Source organism: Diadema setosum, chromosome 18, assembly GCF_964275005.1.
Source record: "Diadema setosum chromosome 18, eeDiaSeto1, whole genome shotgun sequence".
In the NCBI taxonomy this organism is placed as follows: Eukaryota; Metazoa; Echinodermata; class Echinoidea; order Diadematoida; family Diadematidae; genus Diadema; species Diadema setosum.
The window spans coordinates 10,545,234-10,567,775 of record NC_092702.1 but is presented as its reverse complement, the minus strand read 5'-3'; the positions used below and the strand labels follow the sequence as shown (position 1 = coordinate 10,567,775).

At 41.7% G+C, this 22,542-nt stretch overlaps 1 protein-coding gene across 2 annotated transcripts in view; it reads left to right on the top strand.

The window, feature by feature from the left end:
• Positions 1-1,079: 1,079 nt before the first annotated feature.
• LOC140241547 (uncharacterized) overlaps positions 1,080-22,542 on the top strand; it is an 84,426-nt gene continuing 62,963 nt past the window's right edge. For both annotated transcript variants that reach the window (XM_072321283.1, XM_072321282.1), the window contains exon 1: positions 1,080-1,198. In XM_072321283.1, the coding sequence (XP_072177384.1) occupies positions 1,108-1,198 (91 nt within the window). In that variant the 5' untranslated portion in view covers positions 1,080-1,107. The remainder of the gene's footprint in view (positions 1,199-22,542) is intronic.

The following is a 22,542-nucleotide window of genomic DNA, read 5'->3' as shown; positions in this document are numbered from 1 at the left end:
AAGACATTAATATCAATCAGTTCAGCTCTGTACACAGACGTAAAGTCTTGTATGCGTTTTGCTTGTGCATACTTCCAATAAGGAACATAAAAAGCAGCGGACACTTTGCAAGTTTTGGGGCACTTTGAGCCATCGGTGAATACATGAACATAATGTTGCCATTTCCTGTTTATCCATTCAAGAGCCATTTGCTGCTGATGTATAACATGATCACACTTTGATAACATCATGTCTGAACTTAACTCCATGGACACTGCTGGCATCTGCCAGTGCCAAAACGGTTGATGAAAAGGTTGTACTTTTTCCATACATTGGGAAAATAATATGTCTTCACTTTTCATGATTCTTTCACCGAAAGGGGTGTGAGGATTTTCACTTTCGTAAAAATCAAATTGCCAGCACTTTTTGATATCCCGTATTAAGGGATGGTTTGGAACAGTGTCAATGTGCCTACGGAATTGAGCAGTCAACATCTGCCTACGCAGATCTAGTGGTAATTCACCTGATTCTACTTGCAGGGTTGTCAGAGAGGTGCCTATACTGGCTCCTAGACAGATTTTGAGAGGTTGGTATTGTACTGAATTGAGAATGTTTTTTACATACGATGAAGCTGAATCATATGCTTCACAGGCGTAATCTAAATCATTGGAGCCTCTAATCCAATTCACACGAGTTAAACTCTTTAGTATATTGATTTTACGTTTGCATCTGGATGCCACGTCTTGTATATGGGCTCTCCGATTTAACCTCTTATAGAAAATCACTCCTAAATATTTATAATCATCCTTTGTCGTTAAAATTTCTCTCCCTATCTTGAGGGACAAAATAGCCTCCTTATAGGAGGTACACTGATAGTACACTGAGTACACTGATAGTACACTAGTATAATACACTGATAGTCTTTGCTCAAGTGCCACAATAGGGTTACGGGAAAAAAAAATAGCTACCCCGGCGGCTGCTAGCGCGTTGGTACAATGGTGTGAGAAGTTGCCTGGTGAGAAGAAAAGTCTCTTCGCTTCGACTGTTCATGCACAGCACGCTATGTGCAGCTAAGCCGTTGATAATAATAGTCCGGCCATGTCGCGTACTACTACTACGTAAAAGACGATGGCGGAATGGACGCGTACGAGGCAGCAGAGCCCATTATTATTGTTGTTGAATTTCTGCAGCTTCGTCAGTGCAATTCACCAAATGAAAGGTAGGTTGAATTGACACCAACTCTACCCCGGGACGCTCCTTCTTGTGCAAGCAAGTGGGCTGGTCGCAGTTTAGGTTGATACTACTACCCAGCCCTACTCACTCAGCAGACGCCGGCGCCGTGCGCTAGCACACTTAACTTTGTGTAACAGCGACAGGGCTGTGTAACGTTATTACGTAGGCTGATACACAATGATGTAGGCCTACCACTGCACCAGTGTTTCACAAAGCTGTTCTTAAAGTGTTTCACAAAGCTGTTCTTAAAGTTAAGAAGGACTTTAGTGCGACTGGTGATCAATTCTTGTTCTGAATTATTGAGATTCTGATAAGTATAGCACACAAGAACTGATCACTTAAGTCCTTAACTTTAAGAACCAGTCTAGAAGTGAAGTGTTAGGGTCTAGATCATGTTTTTGACCTGTGTTGCCATAAGCTTGCAGTGCAGTGTCAACCTTTGTATATGATCTACACAAGGGACATTTACCACATTCTGTAATGCAATATTATGAGCTAATGAATCATGCATACAGGACTAGAGGCAAAGATCATTCCATGCTTATACTCCCGAAATGTAAAACGACACATGGTACATTTTCTATATCTTTTGTCGGGTCAAAGTTTTGGAATAGTTTGCCCAAAAATATTCAGGAGGAAAGAACAAGATCTTCATTTCGAAGAAACCTAAAAGAGCACTTGTTAAATGAAGTTTAGTGAAGAAAAGAATATTCAGTGTTTAGTTTAATGTACTTTTATAGTACACTTACTTTGAAAGAGTAGACCTTGCAATAAGCAGCTTAAATATACATGTAGCTATAATGGGAGAACCATTCTCGACTAGCACTTGTGCTAACTTTTGGTTCCCCCTTTAACAACATTATCTTCTGTTTTTCTATTTTTTTTTTCAGAACCTTTGTCTATGCGTATTTCTACATTACATACTTATTCATACGCTGCCTTTTCAGTGATAAATGTATCACAACGAAACTAAATCTATTATACCACATGTATTCTGATGTAAGATAAATATAAGTATGTAAGATATATGCTTGCATAGCTGTAAGAACCTTGTACAAAATCATTGTATTCTCATAAAAATTTTTCATGTTATTGTATCTTGCCTTATGGAATTTCATGTTATCATGTTATTTTATTCACATGTATGTTGTTAATAAACTCAACTCAACTCAACTCAAGAACAGCTTTGTGAAACACCCCCCTGGGCCCTGGCTAGTGGAAGGGTGTGTACAGTTCTGGTTGAGGTGAGGATTTAACCTGTTAGCTTTTAATGTTTTGTAAGATATATTCAGAAACCAGCTCTAGAAACTTAAGTTCTATGAGATGTCAAAGAGCATGCAATTCCAAGGGGTATCAAAAGTTCAAATGATGTAGAAACTAGGGCAATTTGTCAATCAGTTGCGATGAAAATAGGTTTTGTCAACTTTGAAATGGCCGAGATCAGATATCCAAAAACAAGGTGAAACAAAGAGATTCTAATAAAAGGCGTGGCCTGTCGCCTTTTATTATTATCACTTTTTTGGATCCCTCAGCCATTTGAAAACCATTTTTCATCAAATAAACGTTGAATACTTCTTAAAATTACATGCTCTTTCATATTTCATACTTCATAGGGGCCTATAATAGGTTTCTCCTTATCTCACTTGGGAATGTTATAAACCTGAATCCCCACCTCAACCAGTACTGTACAGTCCCGCAGATTGCATGCAGCGGCGCGTCCCTGCAACCTGCAGTTCTGGACCCCATTTCATAAAAAGTTGGTATGATAGCAACTCTTGCTGGAATGACAATTGTCATAGATAGTAATAGGACAAGAATCCAGCTTCCTGATTGGCTGTTACTATTGTAAGTTGTCATTCCATCAAGAGTTGCCATATCCTAACTTTTATGAAATGGGGCCCTGCCTGGCCGGTTCCCATAGATTTTTTTTTCTTTTACAATTAATCCCAAATATTGAGGCCTTTGCCCCTCCCCCTGCAGCTGCAGCCTCCCCCCCCCCCCCCCTGCACTTGTTGCCCTAACCCCAGCGCGGGGCGCTGTAACCAGCAACGCTGTAAAGTAACCCGACTCGGTACGGGTTTGGGTCGCTGATGAGGTTATGTTGCCCCTTGAACACACACACAAAAGACATTCTATTAACCTAGGGATGCTACCTGCCACATTTCAAGACGTTGGGGTGCTGCTCCCCCCCCCCCCCCCAAAAAAAAAAAAAAAGTGGGAAGGGGGGGGGGGGGGTAATTCAATCAAATTGAGATCCTAGCACCATAATGGTGCTTCCTGCCAAGTTTGGTGACAATCTGTCAAGGATTTTATCAAGAAAATATAAATGATGAAGGTTCATCCGCAGTTTTGATGCTAGAGTTAAGCTACCATCTTTATACACAATATCAAATAACATTTGCAGCAAGACTCAAGAGGATGCAGAGGGGCAAATAAGTCCAGTATACTTTATGCCCAACCTCAAGGTAAATCAAGGTAAATATCGGTGAAGTACATGACTCTGTACATTGTAAATGATTTGCACATTTCCTAGTGTTGGCACATTTCACGGCAAGACATCTGCACATTTCCCGGCGTTTGCACATTTCCTTGCTCCACAGAGCGCCCCGGGGTTATGAGTGTCCCCCGCAGACACTTCTGGGGCACGAGTATACACAGGTCTGTTCCTTCCTCGGCTCATCACCCGCTGGTGGGATGGACGATGTGACACATCCGGTATCCGATATGGTTCTGACGGACAGTCATGATCAGGCCTGCGGATGGCAACAGACTGGATTCTATGGTCCTACAGAGTTCTATATATCTTCATCGGGATTGGGAATTAGCAGTCCTGGGTTTGAGGGGTCTAAATTATTTCAGGCTTCTAACTTCAGCACGGCCCCTAACCTAACCATACCAGTGACCCCAACACGTACCATACTAGTTACAGCGTCCCGCGCCGGTGTTACCCCTAACCTAAACCTAACTCTAAACTCTAACCCTATAAAACCCCAAAGCCATGTTATGTTTATATTACTTTGATACCACCTATATCACTTACGGTACTTTCTTTTTTTTTTTCAATTTAAGTGGAGGTACATACGGAATATTCAATGGCTGTGCTGAATCAAGTTAGATTTAGAAGCCTAAAATAATCAAGATTCCTAATCTAAGAATAGGATTGCCTGGGAATTACTTCAGAACCAGGTAGTTAAGATCATTTTTTTTCCCTCTCTCTCTCGCCCTCTGTCTGTCTCTTTTCTTTCTCAGGCAGACATCACTTTGTGTGTGTGTGTGTGTTGCACTTAATTGGAGAAACTGTCTAGACTGCCTAGAATGCAGTACCAGTAGACAGCTACTCTACTTGTTGACCAAAAGATCGGTCTGTATCTTGTCATCAAGCTTCATGGAATCCCTTGAGAGGAGTGCCATATTTTTTTTTTTTTTTCATTTAAATCAAAAAAATTTTCTCGACAGGTGAATTTTTCTGTCTTCTGGACATGATGGCCTACACTCCCACTGTGTTACTGTCTGTGGAATATTTCTTTGAATACGAGTCAATTATGAAAAGTTGCTTCTAAAGACTATCTGCTTACCTATGGCAGGGGAGATGATCAAGAAGGTTTCATCAATTAAGTTTTTCCTGCTTTAATGACACTGTTTCTTTGGCATGGGGGTGTCTCAATTGCCAGCAACATGGGGATTGTGTTACGATATCCACCTAAAGTGCTTGCAGATATTTAACTTACTTAAACTATCACATTGTCTTGTTTCTAACCTTGGACTTATTTGTCGCAGTATTCCACAATGAAATTTTACACAGAAGGTACACAGTGATGAAAGCAGAGTTAAAAGTGTCAGGATAGCATGTATGTGTACATATAAGATGTGGAGCCCTTCCCGCATAGATGAGTAAAACTGATATTGCCAACAGGTAATTAAACAATGACTACAGCATTTGTGAGTTGAGATAACATAGCAAGGAAGGAGGTGATAACATACATGCAGTAAACATGGTGTAGGCCTATATACAAGGAACATACACTTTAGCCAGTTCTCAATACCCCCCCCCCCCCCCAATCCGTGCAGAACAATAGGGTGGGGAGGCTGGGAGGTGGAGAGTGGAGCTAAGGATATCCTGGGGTAGGGTCAGTAAGGTCCTTAAGTCCTGGGTGGTTGTGCGGAAGGAGGCCACAAAGAGCGCGGGGGAGGCAGCCAGGCCAGTAGTTGCTGTAGCAGCGGGTGTTGGGGCTGCTGATGCTCGAGGAGGTCTCTGCAAAGGGGGGTGTTGACCCATTGGGGTGGAGTGGGAGCATCGAGCCCATGCGTGAGATGGGTTGATGGGGAATGTGGACAGGCTCATGGGCACGGTGTCATGGTGAGGGGTGCAAAGGGCACGACGAGCTGGTATTTGCATGGGAATTTCCTGTTCTGCAGGATGACGGTGCCGGAGCGCAATGACACAGATAACATACAGGTCAAAGTGATGCACTTCGATGATGACTCTAGTCTTGTTCCATCTTGAGAGGTTGGGGCCAGTTTGATTCTGGATGTGAACACAGTCACCGACGACCAGTGGGGGGGAGAAAATAGGTGTGTGCGGATAAGCGTTCTACAGCATGCCTGTGGCGGTGAGCCTCTTCCCAGGAAAGCAAGGTTTCTTGTCATGTCGTATGTGGATTATACTTGCCTAGGTGGATCGGGATAAAGTTCTGTTGAGGGTGGCCAAAAATGCACATCAGAGATAATCATATGTTGTGGTCAGGGGTGTTGCAATATTGAAGCATGGCATGTTGAAATTCTTTCAAGTCTATGCTGCCATTGGGATTAGTGTTTGTGAGGAGTCATTTCACAGTCTTGACACTGACCTCAGCACAGCACATTCTGTGTGGGAAGGCAACCAAGGAGATGTGGTGTTTCACCACCATGGGCGTAAATCCGGGGGGGGGGGGGGATGGGGGGGATATATCCCCCCCTGAAATGGAGGAGGGGGGGATGGCCTGTACAATCATCCCCTCCTGAATTTTGAAGAAAAAAAAAATGGAGGAAGCAGAAATGTGATTGTATCAATTTTGGCATATTGCATGACGTTTGTACGCCGGCCTTGAGACAGGTAACAGAGCTGAACAGTATTCTATCTTGTAGGAAATCGAATGCATAATTTTCTCAAGCGCTCGCTCGCTTCGCTCGCTCGCGGACATGGACATACACTGTAAGGTATGGCTCAGACGTTGACAACGTCAAATAGTGTAGGCCTACATGTAAACATGCTAAGACGAGAGTAACTTGGGACCATCTGCAAAATATGTACGAAAACAAACAAACAAACAATAACAAAACTATATTGCCATAATTGAACCCCCTACATTTCCTGAATCATTCATGAGGAACGACAGTGACTGATAATTCAGTCAAGATACATCTATGGGTATACCCAGGGAAGATCAGGGGCGTCGAAAATATCTCGGGGGGGGGGGGGGCAAAGGGCATTTGCCCCGCCCCTACGAAAGTGTTTAGGCAGGCAAATCATTTATCCCCCAAGCAATTTCCGAGATGAGGACAAATTTCGAACTTTCTTAATGGAATTATTGTCCAAATACCGCCAGAACTATGCACCAAATCGTTGAATTGCAATCATAAACATGCAAAAGCTCCGCTATACTGGATCCCTTTCGATAAGTACACTGTTGACATTGACGTATATTTCCCTAATTTGTCAAAGAGTGTGCAGCATATCTTTCACTTAACAAAAGCTCCCTCATATGCAGAGGCGTCGATGGGGGGGGGGGGGGGGATAGTTCCCCCTTAAAAGTGGGACAAACCAAATCGCAAAAATATAGCTAAAAACGGCAGTTTTTGGGGTGTAAAATGTCACAATTTTAAAGCTCTCTCGCTCCGCTCGCTCGCATTTAAGCGCTAAGCCATTCCCCTGATGTTGCTACCAGTGATTGACAGCAGTTGCGCCCGGTGCGCCCCCCCCCCCTAATCTCCAAAGCAAAAAATATAGCTACAAATGGCAGTTTGGGGGACTATGTAAGATGTCAAAATTTTTCAAGCTCGCTCGCTTCACACACTCGCATTTAATCATTATGCCATTTTCATGATGTTGCTGCCATAAATTGCCAGCAGTTTTCGCCCGGTGCTCCCCCTTAATTTCCAAAGCTAAAAATAAAGCTACAAACGGCAGTTTTGGGACTGTAATAAGTCGAAATTTTGAAGCTCGCTCGCTCCGCTCGCTCGGATTTAATCATTATGCCATTCTCCTGATGTTGCTGCCAGTAATTGCCAGCAGTTTTCGCCCGGTGTGCCTCCCCTTAATTTCCAAAGCGAAAAAATACAGCTACAAACGACATTTTCTGGGATTCCAAAATGTCAAAATTTTAAGGCTCGCTTGCTCCGCTCGCTCGCATTTAATCGCTATGGCATTCTCCTGATGTTGCTGCCAGTGATTGACAGCAGTTGTGCCCGGTGCGTCCCCTTTAATTTCCAAATATAGCTACAAATGGCAGTTTTGGGGACTTTAAGATGTCAAACTTTTCAAGTTCACTCGCTTCGCACACTCGCATTTAATCATTATGCCATTCTCATGATGTTGCTGCCAGTAATTGCCAGCAGTTTTCGCCCGGTGCTCCCCCCTTAATCTCCACAGCGAAAAACATAGCTACAAACGGCAGTTTTGGGACTGTAAGATGTCAAAATTTTGAAGCTTGCTTCACTCACTCGCATTTAATCATTATGCCATTCTCCTGATGTTGCTGCCAGTTATTGCCAGCAGTTTTCGCCCGGTGCTCCCCCCCCCCCTTAATTTCCAAAGCGAAAAATATAGCTACAAACGGCAGTTTTGGGACTGTAATAAGTCAAAATTCTGAAGCTCGCTCGCTTCGCTCGCTCGCATTTAATCATTATGCCATTCTCCTGATGTTGCTGCCAGTTATTGCCAGCAGTTTTCGCCCGGTGCTCCCCCCCCCCCTTAATTTCCAAAGCGAAAAATATAGCTACAAACGGCAGTTTTGGGACTGTAATAAGTCAAAATTTTGAAGCTCGCTCGCTTCGCTCGCTCGCATTTAATCATTATGCCATTCTCCTGATTTTGCTGCCAGTAATTGCCAGCAGTTTTCGCCCGGTGCTCCCCCTTAATTTCCAAAGCGACAAAATACAGCCACAAACGACAGTTTGGGGGACTGTAAAATGTCAAAATTTTCAAGCTCACTCGCTTCGCTCGCTCGCATTTAATCGTTATGCCATTCTCCTGATGTTGCTGCCAGTACGAACTGCCAGCAGTTGCGCCCTGTGCGCCCCCTTAATTTCCAAAGCGAAAAAATACAGCCCAAAACGGCAGTCTTTTTACTGTAAAATGCCAAAATTTTCAAGCTCGCTCGCTTCGCTCGCTCGCATTTTATTGTTATGCCATTCTCTTGATGTTGCTGTCAGTAATTGCCAGCAGTTTCACCCGGTGCCCCCCCCCTTAATTTCCAAAGCTAAAAATAAAGCTACAAACGGCAGTTTTGGGACTGTAATAAGTCAAAAATTTTGAAGCTCGCTCGCTCCGCTCACTCGCTCAATCATTATGCCATTCTCCTGATGTTGCTGCCAGTAATTGCCAGCAGTTTTCGCCCGGTGTGCCTCCCCTTAATTTCCAAAGCGAAAAAATGCAGCTACAAACGACATTGTCTGGGATTGCAAAATGTCAAAAATTTAAGGCTCGCTTGCTCCGCTCGCTCGCATTTAATCGCTATGGCATTCTCCTGATGTTGCTGCCAGTGATTGACAGCAGTTGTGCCCGGTGCGTCCCCTTTAATTTCCAAAGCGAAAAATATAGCTACAAATGGCAGTTTTGGGGACTGTAAGATGTCAAAATTTTCAAGCTCGCTCGCTTCGCACACTCGCATTTAATCATTATGCCATTCTCATGATGTTGCTGCCAGTAATTGCCACCAGTTTTCGCCCGGTGCTCCCCCTTAATTTCCAAAGCTAAAATTAAAGCTACAAACGGCAGTTTTGGGACTGCAAAATGTCAAAATTTTCAAGCTCACTCGCTTCGCTCGCTCGCATTTAAGCGTTATGCCATTCTCCTGATGTTGCTGCCAGTACGAACTGCCAGCAGTTGCGCCCTGTGCGCCCCCCTTAATTTCCAAAGCGAAAAAATACAGCCCAAAACGGCAGTTTTTTTTACTGTAAAATGTCAAAATTTTCAAGCTCGCTCGCTTCGCTCGCTCGCATTTAATTGTTATGCCATTCTCTTGATGTTGCTGTCAGTAGTAATTGCCAGCAGTTTCACCCGGTGCCCTCCCCCCCCCCTTAATTTCCAAAGCGGACAAAATACAGTCACAAACTGCAGTTTTGGGACTGTAAAATGTCACAATTTTCAAGCTCGCTTGTAACAGTTTGTCAGAAATATATCACTCTCCTCCCACTTTATATTTCATGCAAAAGAGTGAGACATCCGATCCCTGTAAAGTGTGTGTGTGTGTGTGTGTGTGTGTGGGTGTGTGTGTGGGGGGGGGGGGGTTACCAAGCTTCTCTCACCCCCCGTCCCCCTCAAGGCTGCGCCGGTTCGGTTATGGGCTTGTAATCGTGGTGATGGTGACTATCGCCGATCATCCCCCCCACTCCTCAGTATGGATTTACGCCGTTGTTCACCACCCCACCCCCCCCCCACTTGCGGAGATTGTTGCAACTTTTGATGCCCTGCCCAACCCAGCAACCATGCCCAACTTGCCAAGCGTGTTTTCTGTTTTTTTTAATGCCTCCGCAACGAAGTGTCGCCGGAGGTATTATGTTTTCGGGTTGTCCTTCCATCCGCAATCAATTTTGTGGACAGCGTATCTAAAAATTGTTAGAGGTATCCTAATGAAACTTGGCATGTATGTGTATGAGTGGGCAAAGTTGTGCCTATCAACTTTTGGGCTCACATGCTCAAGGTCAAAAGGTCAAGGTCATATATGCTCAAAATTTCACTATTTTCCCTATATCTATGCAATGCCTGGAGGTACCAGGTATTTTCTTGAAACTTGGTGTATACATGAACTACCAAATGAAGATTCCCCAGAGAGAGCTTTGGGTCTTGAGGTCAAAGGTCAAGGGTCAAAGGTGAAGTGAAAATATTAAAATTTCACTTTTTCCTCCATATCTCCACAAATATTTCAAGGTATTTTCAAGGAACTTAGTATATATGCATGTACTGACTTGCAGTAATCATGTAGGGAATTTAGAGGTCATGGGTCAAAGGTCAAGATCAATTCATCAAAATGTCATTATTTCTCTCTTATCTATGCATTGCCTGCAGGATTTTTTCTTGAAACTTAGTGTATGCATGTATTACCCAATACAGATTCTCTTGGAAGTTTCTTGCCAAAAGGTCAAAGGTTAAGTGAAAGTGCTAAATTTCACTTCTTCTTTAAGCTTATAAAACGGTCAAAAGTTGGGTACAAATCCTAAAATCCCCAAATACCTGCACTCTTTATCGACAGATAGCCATTCATCCAAATAAACCTAGTTCAAGGAAAGTGAACACTCGGTGCATTTGTGACAAACCTGTCATTTTTGTCGAGCCCACCGGAGGTGAGGGGAGACTAAAGCTGGTATCTCACTGAGCGGCGAACGTTTGCGAACGTAGTGAATTTGAGATTTGCCAACTTTTCTGACGAATGTTTGCGAAAAATCAAAGTTCGCTTCTGCCATTAGCGACAGTTAGCGACTTTTAGCGACAATTAGCAACACTTCAGCGAATGTTTGCGAAAGTGTTTGCGAAACACAGGTGGCGACTATTAGCGAATGTTAGCAAATGTTAGCGACAATTTTGCAAATGTTAGCGACAGTTTTGCAAATCCTTTGCGACAATTTTGCGAATGTTCTTGGACCTAGAAAAGTACCAGGCGATTAAACATAGTCAGACCCATAAAACGAACGTAAAACCTTCCACTGAATTCAGATCTCTTGTGACAACCGTTCAAGATGGATTTCCAGTATATGGAAATAAATTTCTGCCAAGAAGAGGCTCAATTTGTTGCTATCCTTGAAGAGCTGCTTTGTCAGGCTGCTGCTACAGCTATTGTGCAGCATAAGAGAAATAAAATAAAGAAAAACAAGGAAGGAAGAAGAAAAGAAAGACTGTTTGGGTCAGAGAGTGGTTGTTGCAGAGGACAGACTTGCAGCAATTACATGATGGAGATGTCAAGAGCTTCAAGAACTTTCTTGGAGTGGAACCTTGTCTGTTTCAGAAGCTTTTATATAGGAACCATATGGTTGTTCGCTAGCAGTGGCGAATCAAATAAAAATGTTTGCGACACCGTATTTCGACCGTTTGCGAATTCTTACAAGTGTTTTGCGAATGTTTGCAACTGTTAGCGAAAATACAAATTCGCAAAGGTTCGCAAAGAAATTTTGAACATGTTCAAAATTTCTTTGCGACAAGAAAAACTGTTTGCGACAATATAAACCATTTGCGAACTTTCTTGCGACTGTTAACGAACCTTTTGCAACCCTTTATGAACCCTGGCGAAATCCCAAATTCGCTACGTTCGCCGCTCAGTGAGATACCCCCCTTTAGGGATCGCCTGCGGCGTTTGTCCGTCCGTCGTCCGTCCGTCCGTCGTCTGTCCGTAACGCTGCAAAAACTTCAGTAACTCTTTACTCTGGGCTTCAATTGCAATCAAACTTCGAGGGAAGAGGGGTCATACAAAGTTTCACATTTTACCATATATGAATGTCACCTCAAGGTCAAAGCTCACAGGCAGGGGTCAATGAACTTTAGGGCCCAATGTTAAAAGGGCATTTTACCGGTTTTTTATTTTTTTATATGTTGTTCTTTTAATTCTAAAAGACCCAGCGGTGCAAACAGAATCAAAATTTCATAACGATTAAGTCCGTAATTTAATGTTAAAAATGGAACTTTTTAGGTGAGAATTATGCTAATGAGCTGACGAGCCCGGATGTTATGATGTCACAGGTGCTCTCACTATTGCTGATTACAAGTGCTCGCATACGCGTGCGTTAATTCGTATCGAGTAGCAGACGACGCTTAGGCCTAATTTAGCTAGCAGGCGGCGCTTGTGTACTGTTCTATCCATGTAGATATCTCAAATTTCACTAAACCAAATCGCACCAAAATTACAGGATATACTTCATAGCATATTTCAAAGTATTCTCTTATATTTGAACGAAATCAGTAATCGAGAAATATCAATATTGACGTCGACTTTCAAGTCGTCACTCAAAAAAAACTCACTCTTCGCGAGAGATCTTGGCGAATGCAAGATGCACAATCTAGAACTGAAGTTAGCCGACTAGTACTGTGCGAACGGGAAATTAACTCGAGAACTAAACTCAAAAGTGTAATGATTTTTGCGACTTGTGTGATATAGGAACTACATATTTCATTCAACCTTCCACAAATAATTTGTACATTTATTTATTGCCCCCGATTACTTGAAAGATTTGTCTCATGATATTAAATGGCTAACTTCAGTCTGTGCGTGCGCAGCAGGTAGGTAGGGCCTGGCCGCAATCACTCGTGTTAGTCGTAGAGCAGATTATTTTTAGCGACGCCGACAGGAAAGTCGACATCTACACTTACGCTTCCCAACATGTGATTTGTTTCCAATTAACGTGAGCTGTTGGATATGAATCATAAAGTATTTCCTGTGAGTTTGGTGCCATTTGGCAAGGTGAATTTTGAGATATCTACATGGATACGGAAGTACGCTAGCACCTACACCAGCGCTGGGATCGCGAAGCGGCGACACTGTGTTAGAATCTACGTGGTCACGCCACTCTTCCGAGATGTGGGTCCTAGTACGTAGGCCTACTGAAACAAACTGTTAGATCTAACATTAGTCCTTGGTGTAAATAACACCACTATGAGATTTATCTCGACTACAAAACATTGGAAATCCATAAAGCAGATACCTTACCTGAAAAATCCAGCACAGGAACAACAGTGCCTGCAGGACAAGGGTCCAGATCTAACGTTAGATCTGGAGTCTGGACTTTCGTCTGGACTTTCTTCAAGTTCTGGCAGCAGGGGTATGTAACGTTACGCTGTGCCTTATTAGCGCTGTGCACATAGGGCCTACAGCTGCAATGTCGACGGTGAGTGTAGGGCCTACTCATCAAAACTTGGACTGCCACGTAGAACCTGCTCCTTGACTGCTCAGTAGTCCTAGTCCTAGTTCTAGTATTTCAGAGTCTATGTGTACTGGGTACCGTTTTCATCTCACTAAGTGTAAACCGTGCGTGCCGTTGAAGAGAGTCTATCTACATTTGGATTTAGATTCACTCAGCCCTCATCTACGTTAGTTTAAACTGGCGAACCATCGCTCGATCATATGATCATCAATGCGTAAACGTTACTTACACACAGTCTTCTATGGGCAGCACGTTCGGATAACGATGCCAATTTCATTTTGCATATCTGGAATTTCCCCACAAGTTTTATCTAAATAAAAAGCTGTTGAAGAGATTGCTTTTAAAGATTAATAGATATTGTTTAACATATTTATTATAGCTCCATATTGCAATTATACTAAATAACAGCTTTTGCAGTACTTCGTGTGAGATTTCATCAGTAAATTGGCATTATGTAGTTCGTCTTGCTAATGTCGGAGTTGTGCACCAAGAGCACCTGTGACGTAGGCCAAATTGTATGGATCGTTCCATGGCTTGCTCGTTTTCATTTTTTTCAAAAAATCATTACAGGCTTATCCTGGGTTTTACAATCCTCTCTTTCCAGTAGTAGGCATCAAAAAATGTAGATTAGAATTATCAGACAATTAGAAAATGTCAGTACAGTTTTCTTTTAAGTTTTTATGGCGTGTTTCTATTATGGGTCATAACTTTCGATCCATAGGTCCGTTTGTGACTTAACTTGGCTGGTAGTTGTCCCTTGGGGAGTGGATGATCACCACAAGGTCAAAGGTCACAAGCTGGGGTCAACAAACTTTTAGAGCCCAATGTTAAGTTTTTATGGCGCGTTTCTATTATGGGTCATAACTTTTGATCCATAACTCCATTTGTGACTAAACTTGGATGGTACATGTCCCTTGGGAGTGGATGGTCACCACAAGGTCAATGGTCACAAGCATGGGTCAACGAACTTTTCGAGCCCAATGTTAAATTTTTATGGCGCGTTTCTATTATGGGTCATAACTTTTGATCCATAGGTCCGTTTGTGACCAAACTTGGATGGTAGATGTCCCTTGGGGAGTGGATGGTCACCACAAGGTCAAAGGTCACAGGCAGGGGTCAACGAACTTTAAGGGCCCAATGTTAAGTTTTTATGGCACGTTTCTTTTTTGCCATGAATTTTTACCCTTTTATATCTCTTTTTATCTGTTGTATCTCTTTTTTTTCTCGTACAATTTCTTGTATGCGAATGAGCGAGACACATTATGGCACTTGCCTTGTGATAATTTGCCAGTTATGTGAAACTGTCGTCACACATTGTGAAGACATTGTGCTTTCGATCTATTTGGGGAACCATGCATTATGGCGGAAGCATACCAGTCGCCATAGCGACATTTCTATTTTTTTCATCAGAATAAGTCAAAATATTACATTTATGCACCAGATGGCATGATTAAGGCTAATACAACCGAAGGAGACGGGGGTTCCCTTCAATTGTCTTGCTTCCTTTAGTGACGCTCATGGCTGTAAAATCTCATGCCTCGCTGCTCTCTAGGGGCCCTTATATCTTTGTGAAATTGATGGCAGAATAGGATTTTGTTTATTACTGGTAATTTGATCATACATATGTATCTCTAGCATAGGAAACTATACAATGTATGCAGTATCATTTGTATGTGCCGCTCATGGAAGTTAAAGAGTTCATAAAATCCATTGCGTGAGAAGAACAGCTGATACCGTATACTGTACCCTTGTCCACAAGACGATTGTGTATCATGCAGTGGTATTGTACAAGAAACTGCCCATGCAAGTGATTTGTGTACTGACTTGTTTGCATGACACATATCATTATTAAGCTTCCAGGCCTTGTGAAACTTGTGAAACCTTGTGAAAGCTTAGTTTTTCCACTGACATTGTCAGAACTGAAGGGAAAAAAATACATGATATATATATGACATTTGCACTAAAAGTATTGTATTAAAGGGACTGGTGAGGAGTGTTGGAACCTAAAATGCAAAAGTGCTATTTCATGAAGTGAAACAGGCAAATACAAGGACCAATGCCTATGAAAGGACTAGGCAATGAAAAGGAATCGATGAAAAATGCGGCATTATGAAGATATCTATGATTTTGTTGAAGAGCGTTACTGTAACGCTTGCCAAAATCAACAGGGGGTCGGCTTAGAGGCTCTCCGTTCAAGTGTTGTTTTTGCCTCCCTCTTTTGTCCAATTTTGGCACAGCGTTGATGTATTGCCTTCTCCTCGGCGAAAAGCAAGCCCAAGATATCGCCGTGATCACGACGCGAAACCCGGGTGCCTGTTCACTGGCTAGCGAGCGTTATCGGTGCATTTCGCGGGATCCGCCCGGCAGCTAGCTAGCACGGGTCCGCTCGAACTCTGCTGGCTACGTGGGCCTACTTACCGTACCACTCCATCCACACAACAATAGAGCCGCAGGAGGAGAGCGAGAGATCTGTCTCCAAGAAGAGGAAGACCATGAAAACCAGTGACAGAGTATGGAGATGGCGAAAGAAAAATAAAATGAAGTCAGTCCCAATTCCCCTCAAGACACTAGAAGAAAAAAGGGGCCGAACGACAGCGCGATGTGACTTCTGCTGGATCGGTAATAAATTTGTGAAACTCAGAAGACTTCATTCAGTTCAGTGACGTGAGTAGGACCTAACGTTACTGTTACAGTGTAACTGTTAGTGTAACATCGCTGATAGAGATGTCACTTAGACTAATTAGAGCCTAATAGAGGATCTACACACACTATTAGGTAGGCCTAGATTAGTACAGTTTTGTGAATGTTAGGTGTCCTATAAACCCACACCCTAAAACTAGACCATTTTCTATTAAACTAAAAGATCACAGATTGCATGAGATTTTACTCACATGTGAAGAAAGGCTATATGTTGATGTAGATTCACAAAGGTGTATTCAGAATGCGATTGAGGTATGGTAGGTATCCTAGCCCTATGTTCTACCACTCCTAGTCCTAGGCCCTTTTTCTCTGCCAACATTAGATAACTGGAAAATTTTATGCATAATGACATCCCCAATTTGGCTCAGAATTTCTCCTTTTTGAAATGTGCATTTGGCAATTGCACATAAATCGCTGTTCACATTAAAGAAATGGCATGCTGAAGTGTTTTGCATGTAAATACGCGAATTCCTATGTTACCATATTCTGGATTATGTTGCCCTATTCTGCCTTCATGTAAAATTATGGGTCTCAGAATGTCGAAATAAAGTTACGATACTCATCAGAACTGACGTTTGTTACAAATTGGCCATAGGCAAGAAATCCAATTTTACGAAACGACACCGAAAGTGTCAGCGAAGAGTGATCATCTGGTCACTCTCGGTTTTCACAAATAGTATGTGGAGAGTCAACCGTGTATATGTTGTCATCATAACTATGATCGGACCAAAAATGTGAATTCACATGTTTGGTAAGGCTGGCACACATGGCATTGCAATATTAAAATGTTGATTGAAGTGTATTGTACGTATACATACGTGGCTAATGGCGTATGCATTGTAGCGCAGTTCACTCAGTCCCTAGTGTAGTTGTTAATGGTGTATGCTTTGTAGCACAATAGGCGCTAGTTGTTGAGAAAGGTCTGTCAGATATTATTGTGGGTATCTTTTGTAGGGCAACAGCCAGCATCGCATTCAAGACCATCCTGACTAGGCAGCTCTGTGAAGCCAGTGACATCCCCTCTCGTCAGTTGAGACCAGCCCTCCCAGCTACCCAGCTTGATGAAGCCAGTGACATCCCCTCTCATCAATTGAGACCAGCCCTCCCAGCTATACCCAGCTTGATGAAACCAGTGATGTCCCCTCTCATGAGTCGAGACCAGCCCTCCCACCTACCCAGCTTGATGAAGCCAGTGACATCCCCTCTTGACCATTGAGACCAGCCCTTGCACTGGTACAAAAGGTTTGTACAAACTAACTTTAATTACCTGCATGGTACTATATCTTTTTTAATAACCTAGATCCAACAACTGTTTTGAATCTGCAAATGAAAATTAATGTTGATTTTTAGTTAACAAAACATAAATAAATTGTTCAATTTAACTTTGTGTTCTCATACGACGCTGTTATTATTCTTGCTGTAATAACTGATAAAAAAATTTTTTGAACCCCTGTGGTAGTGGTTAATAAGATTATGCTTGTCTTGATCATTACTTCTAGGGTTACAAGTTACATAGTTTGTACGTTGCAGCCACATATAGGCCTAATATATGATTGTTATGGAATTACAGACCCCCAAATCCCTGCATGTGGCTGGATTTAAAGACATTTGTGAGGTTGTATACACAACCTATAAATAAATAAATAGGGTCTACGTTGTAGATGCACAATGAAAGGCTGAGGTCATCCCGACGTCATGTGCAGTGTCAACTCATCAAAAATTTGACTGGGGTCTGTAGGTCTTATTTTCCTTTCTGCTACTTTACTTCTGCAGTAGACAGTCTATTTCTAACATATTTCATGGAGTTTTCTCTGTTGCATATATGTGAGCACTACAAGATATAACCACCTGGTAGACTACACTGAAATAAATGGGATAGCAAGTTCTGTGACTAAAGTTACAGATTGGTGAAGAACTAATGGGACTATCCTAATCGTAAGTGTTATTACCTTTCATTGTGTCTGATACAGATGAATTCCAGTCCAGATGCCCCTGTGAAGTGGAAAAAGAACAAGTTTGTGAATGCCGTTGCCTTCTCCAATTAGTTGTGGAGGGAAATGCTACTCCAAGGAAAGGACTTGGGTCAAATTAAAGTGGATCAAAACCTGGTGAGAGTGCTGACAGATATTGATTTTATCAGAGCCTGGGCAGATGTAAGAAGATAACAGGTTAGATGATGAAGATGTCCCTTTGGCATGCATATTTGGGAATTTTTATGTAAATATCATAAATAAAGTGGGCTATTTTCATTGGACTTTTAGCATCTAACATAATTACTTTCATCAGTACTAAACTTGTCATTGCTTGAATGATAGTCTTTAAAGAGAATATTTACTATGTGTAATACTGAATAGTTAATTGAGTCTATATGAGTAGTAAAATTATTTTTCATTGTGAATGTGTAGTAGTCACTATATTGCCTACAATCAGTCATTAGATGAGAGATCAGTAGAATGTGCTTGTTGGCCTCTATTACAGTGGAACAGCTAGCATCACATCCAAGTGCCATCCCAGATATCCAGGTTGTTGAAGCCAGTGACATCCTGTCTCGCCAAATAAGACTGCCTCTTCTAGGCTACGCAGCTCGGTGAAACCTGTGACATCCATCTCGCCAGTGGAGACCAGCCCTCTCAGCCACCAAGCTCAGTGAACCCAGTGACATCCCCTCTCATCATTCAGAACCAGTCCTCCCAGCTACTTAGCTCCATGAAGCCAGTGACATCCCCTCTCATGTTCTTCTTTGTGGCAGGCAAATGTTTGAAAACTGAACTTGGATGACTTCAATATCATAATTATGTTGAGTGCATCCATGTGATGACAATGATAATAGCTCTGACACCAGCTCTTTCTGTAGGCCTACTGTCAATTTATGCCTTCATTGTGTATAATAGCAAAAGACATTTTAGTAATGAAAAAGCTGCACCTTTGTACCAGGATTGTTGGGGATTCTGATAAATGCACATAGAACATGAATAACGTCAATTCCAATCATACACTACATTCATGTGATGGCAATGATAACTGATTTGACACTACATTTATATCTCCGGGCCCCGTTTTATCAAGATAAAGTTAGCGTTGATTTTGAAATCAACGCTAACTTTATCCAACTTGAAGTCCGCTATAACTTTAAATCAACTGTAAGTTTCCGTTTTACGAAGAGACTTGATAGTCGATTATAGTTATAGCTCATCATCATGACTTAATTATTGATTTAGTCAAAACAAAAAACACAGGACGAGGCTGGTTTCCGGTACTGTCTGCTTAAAAACAATGCAAAACATAAAGCAAAACAAACAACAAAATCACATAATAAAGCCACGGAAGCGTAGTCTGCTGGTGCGCCGCAGTATGATTAGCGCTACAACCGCTGAATTACTCTAGTAGCAGTATGGATGTTTGCAACAGAACCGCAAAATATGCAGTTGTTTTGCATTGTATTGACGAAAAGTAGGTCAATAGATCTAGCACATCTCAAGCTCAACGAAAATCTGTGTACGTACGCGCGTACTGTGAAGATCCCGCACACTGCACTTCGTAAGATCTCAGTCGCAGTATTCATTGACATGGATACAAAAAACGTACAGTAACTGACTGTCCAAGGTGAAGGTCGTGGAGGCCTGTGCATTGTTTCAAGGCTTGTGTGTTTACGTGTAGGATTATGGAAACTTGTGAGAGTGTGATGACTACAGTAGCTTGTTTTTATCTCTACTGCGCAGATCGCGAGTCTACATGTCGAAATTCTAGACCTAGTAGACGCAGCTAGTCATGCAGTGAATACGGTAAGTACAAACGACTCGCTGTGTAACGTTACCTACGTCTTAGGCCTTTAAACGTTAGTTAGGCCTATTCACTGGTTAGATCTTAAGTTACTGTCGTACTCATAGGCCTACTGAACTCTTAATTAGTATCTATTGACAAACTAGCTCTACGTAGGCCTACGCACGTCAGAAATCACTGGTTTCCTCGCATATATGGGTTCTGTGGCAAGATATGCATTGCACACAGACGCGGTTCCATTTACTCGGTTACCCGTACTTTAAATTGCCCTTGCTGGCGATGGCTTGATTGGCGGGCCGAGGCGCGCAGGCTGGGATTGAGACTGCTGTCTAGGGTGTTTGCGTGCAGCAGTTGCGTAAGCAATGCGTGCCGATCGTGAATTTCATGCAAGGAAAAGACCATAATTACATGAAAGAAATGCAACTAAATGTTAGAGAAAGTAAGCAGTTAACAAACATTTGTGACAAGACCCCAGATAGACTAGGAAAGTGTGACAGTCATCTTTCTTCTGTAAATTGCCTTACAATGGAGTCTACCTAACTGTCTCTAGTTAGAGTTGATATTTTATCAACTGTAAAGTTATCATGGATTTGGAGCGGTTGAGAAAACTTATAATTGATTTGGGAGGAAGTTGAGTTGATTTCAACTCTGGGTGTCTTGATAAAACGGACTTCAAGTGGATTTGGAAGTTAATCATAGATTAAGTGGACTTAGAGTTAGTATGAGAGGTTAATCATAGGTTATCTTGACTTAATGTTAAATTTATCTTTTGATAAAACGGGGCCCTGAACTCTCTATTTCTGTCTTTTCTGTGAGGTAACAACAAACATGTTAGTACTCAAATGTGTGAATCAGAATGAAACAGTGAATTGATTGCCTAGAAAATTTGTTCTTGCCACATGTGGCAAGTAGGGAATATAAATCCTGTAAATTCCTCAACTGGATGTGCTTAACCCTAAAGGGGCCGGGCTTTTTTGGCTTTTTTTTTTTTGGGGGGGGGGGATGGATGGATTCCCCCCCCCCGAGATCTCGGCCATCGGTGGTGTGATCGCGATGAAATTTTGCATGCGTGAGACCCGCGTCATAATCTACAAGATTGTGTCATAAGATTTTTTGAAACAATCAATTTCAAATTTTAATTAATTAATTATGCAAATTAAGCTCAAGATGATATTTTAGCCTAATCAAAAGCATTGAGAGTCTAATTTTTGATCTGTAAATCTGTTTTAGCATATTCAACAATTGTACATCACAAAAACTTCCAAAACTCATTTCAATTCTTATGTATTTTATTGTTTTCAGAATTTCTTATGTATTTCCTAATTTTTCAGCTTTTGTTTTTTCTTTGTTTTTTCAGTGGAAATTGTCACTGACCACTTTTCTACCATAATTAGCACAGAATTAATCAATGAAAGTGATTAATTGTAAAAATAATCAGGTTTTTATGACTTTCATGACAGAGCACTGTTTTCCATAGGAAATGTACACAAAATCACAAAATTGTGCCCGTTTTGGGGCGACATTCTGTTACAAAAATGGGTGTGGCTTTGCAAAAGTATGCGCGGACGTTGCAAATTTGGTCTCAAAAGTTGCGCAAGACTTGAACGAAGAAAGTCAAGAAGCCTTGCGATGTGGCCTTCTCGCGTTACAGAATTATAGCGCGAAACGTCGAGGGGAGGGCGGATTCCGCCCCCCCCCCCCCCCCCCCCCCCGGCCCTTTTAGGGTTAAACTGTTACTGGAAACTGAAAGGGCTGCAATATCCAGGCACAAAGTGTTTTGGCCTTTTTTTTTTCATTTGGTCTTTTTTCCCCCTGTGTTTCCTAGGTGTCTCAGTGGTGAAAAGCTGCATTACTCCGTTATGATAAAATATTGCATCAGTGTTTTAAAGTGAACTTAAGCAGGGCTCTCATGCACAGCAGTGTACATCACTGAAAGGGCCTTTCACACATTTCATTACTGCTCTAATTGTTATTATTATTATTATTATTGTTGTTGTTGCTATTGTTATTACTATTGTTGTTGCTGTTGTTTTTATTACTATCATCATCTTCATAATGATTATTATCCTCATCATTTATGTGATCACTGATATCATGCCATGTGTTACATTCCAGTGGCACAGCAGGTCCTACACAGTAGCATGTCCATCAGCATTTTGGAAGACACTTTTTCAGCACATGATTTTGTGATAACTCTATCACATTACATTATTATGAGGACAATACTTTTGTGGTAACTGGAGTTTGTGCCCTTGTAATATTCATTTCATCTATATTTTAAACCCCCCCCCCCAAAAAAAAAAAAAAAAATGAATTTTGATAAACAAATGTGTTGGAAGTACTTCAAACTAGATGTTCAGATTTCATTCACATAGATATAAAAGTAATATACATTTTGGTAGGTACCTACATGATGTTCTACTGATATAATTGTATACGCTAAAACCCTAAACCGAATGTGTGTTGACAATGCAATATGTAGAAGGTCTCCACACTGAAATAGTATAGTGTTCTTTGTACTTGAAGTCATTAACTATGTGACATTGATTCTTGGACTTTCACTTCAATATTTTTTTTCCTTGCAAATGTGCAAGTTATTTGAAAATGGTTGCATTTGTTAAATTTTTTCACTTACATGTCATAGTATTATAGTAATTGTTCAATATGATAGGAGTGTAATGTGTAGATGCCAAAATTGACTAATGACATAATGCTGAGCAGTTTCCTTTTTTTTTTTTTTTTTTT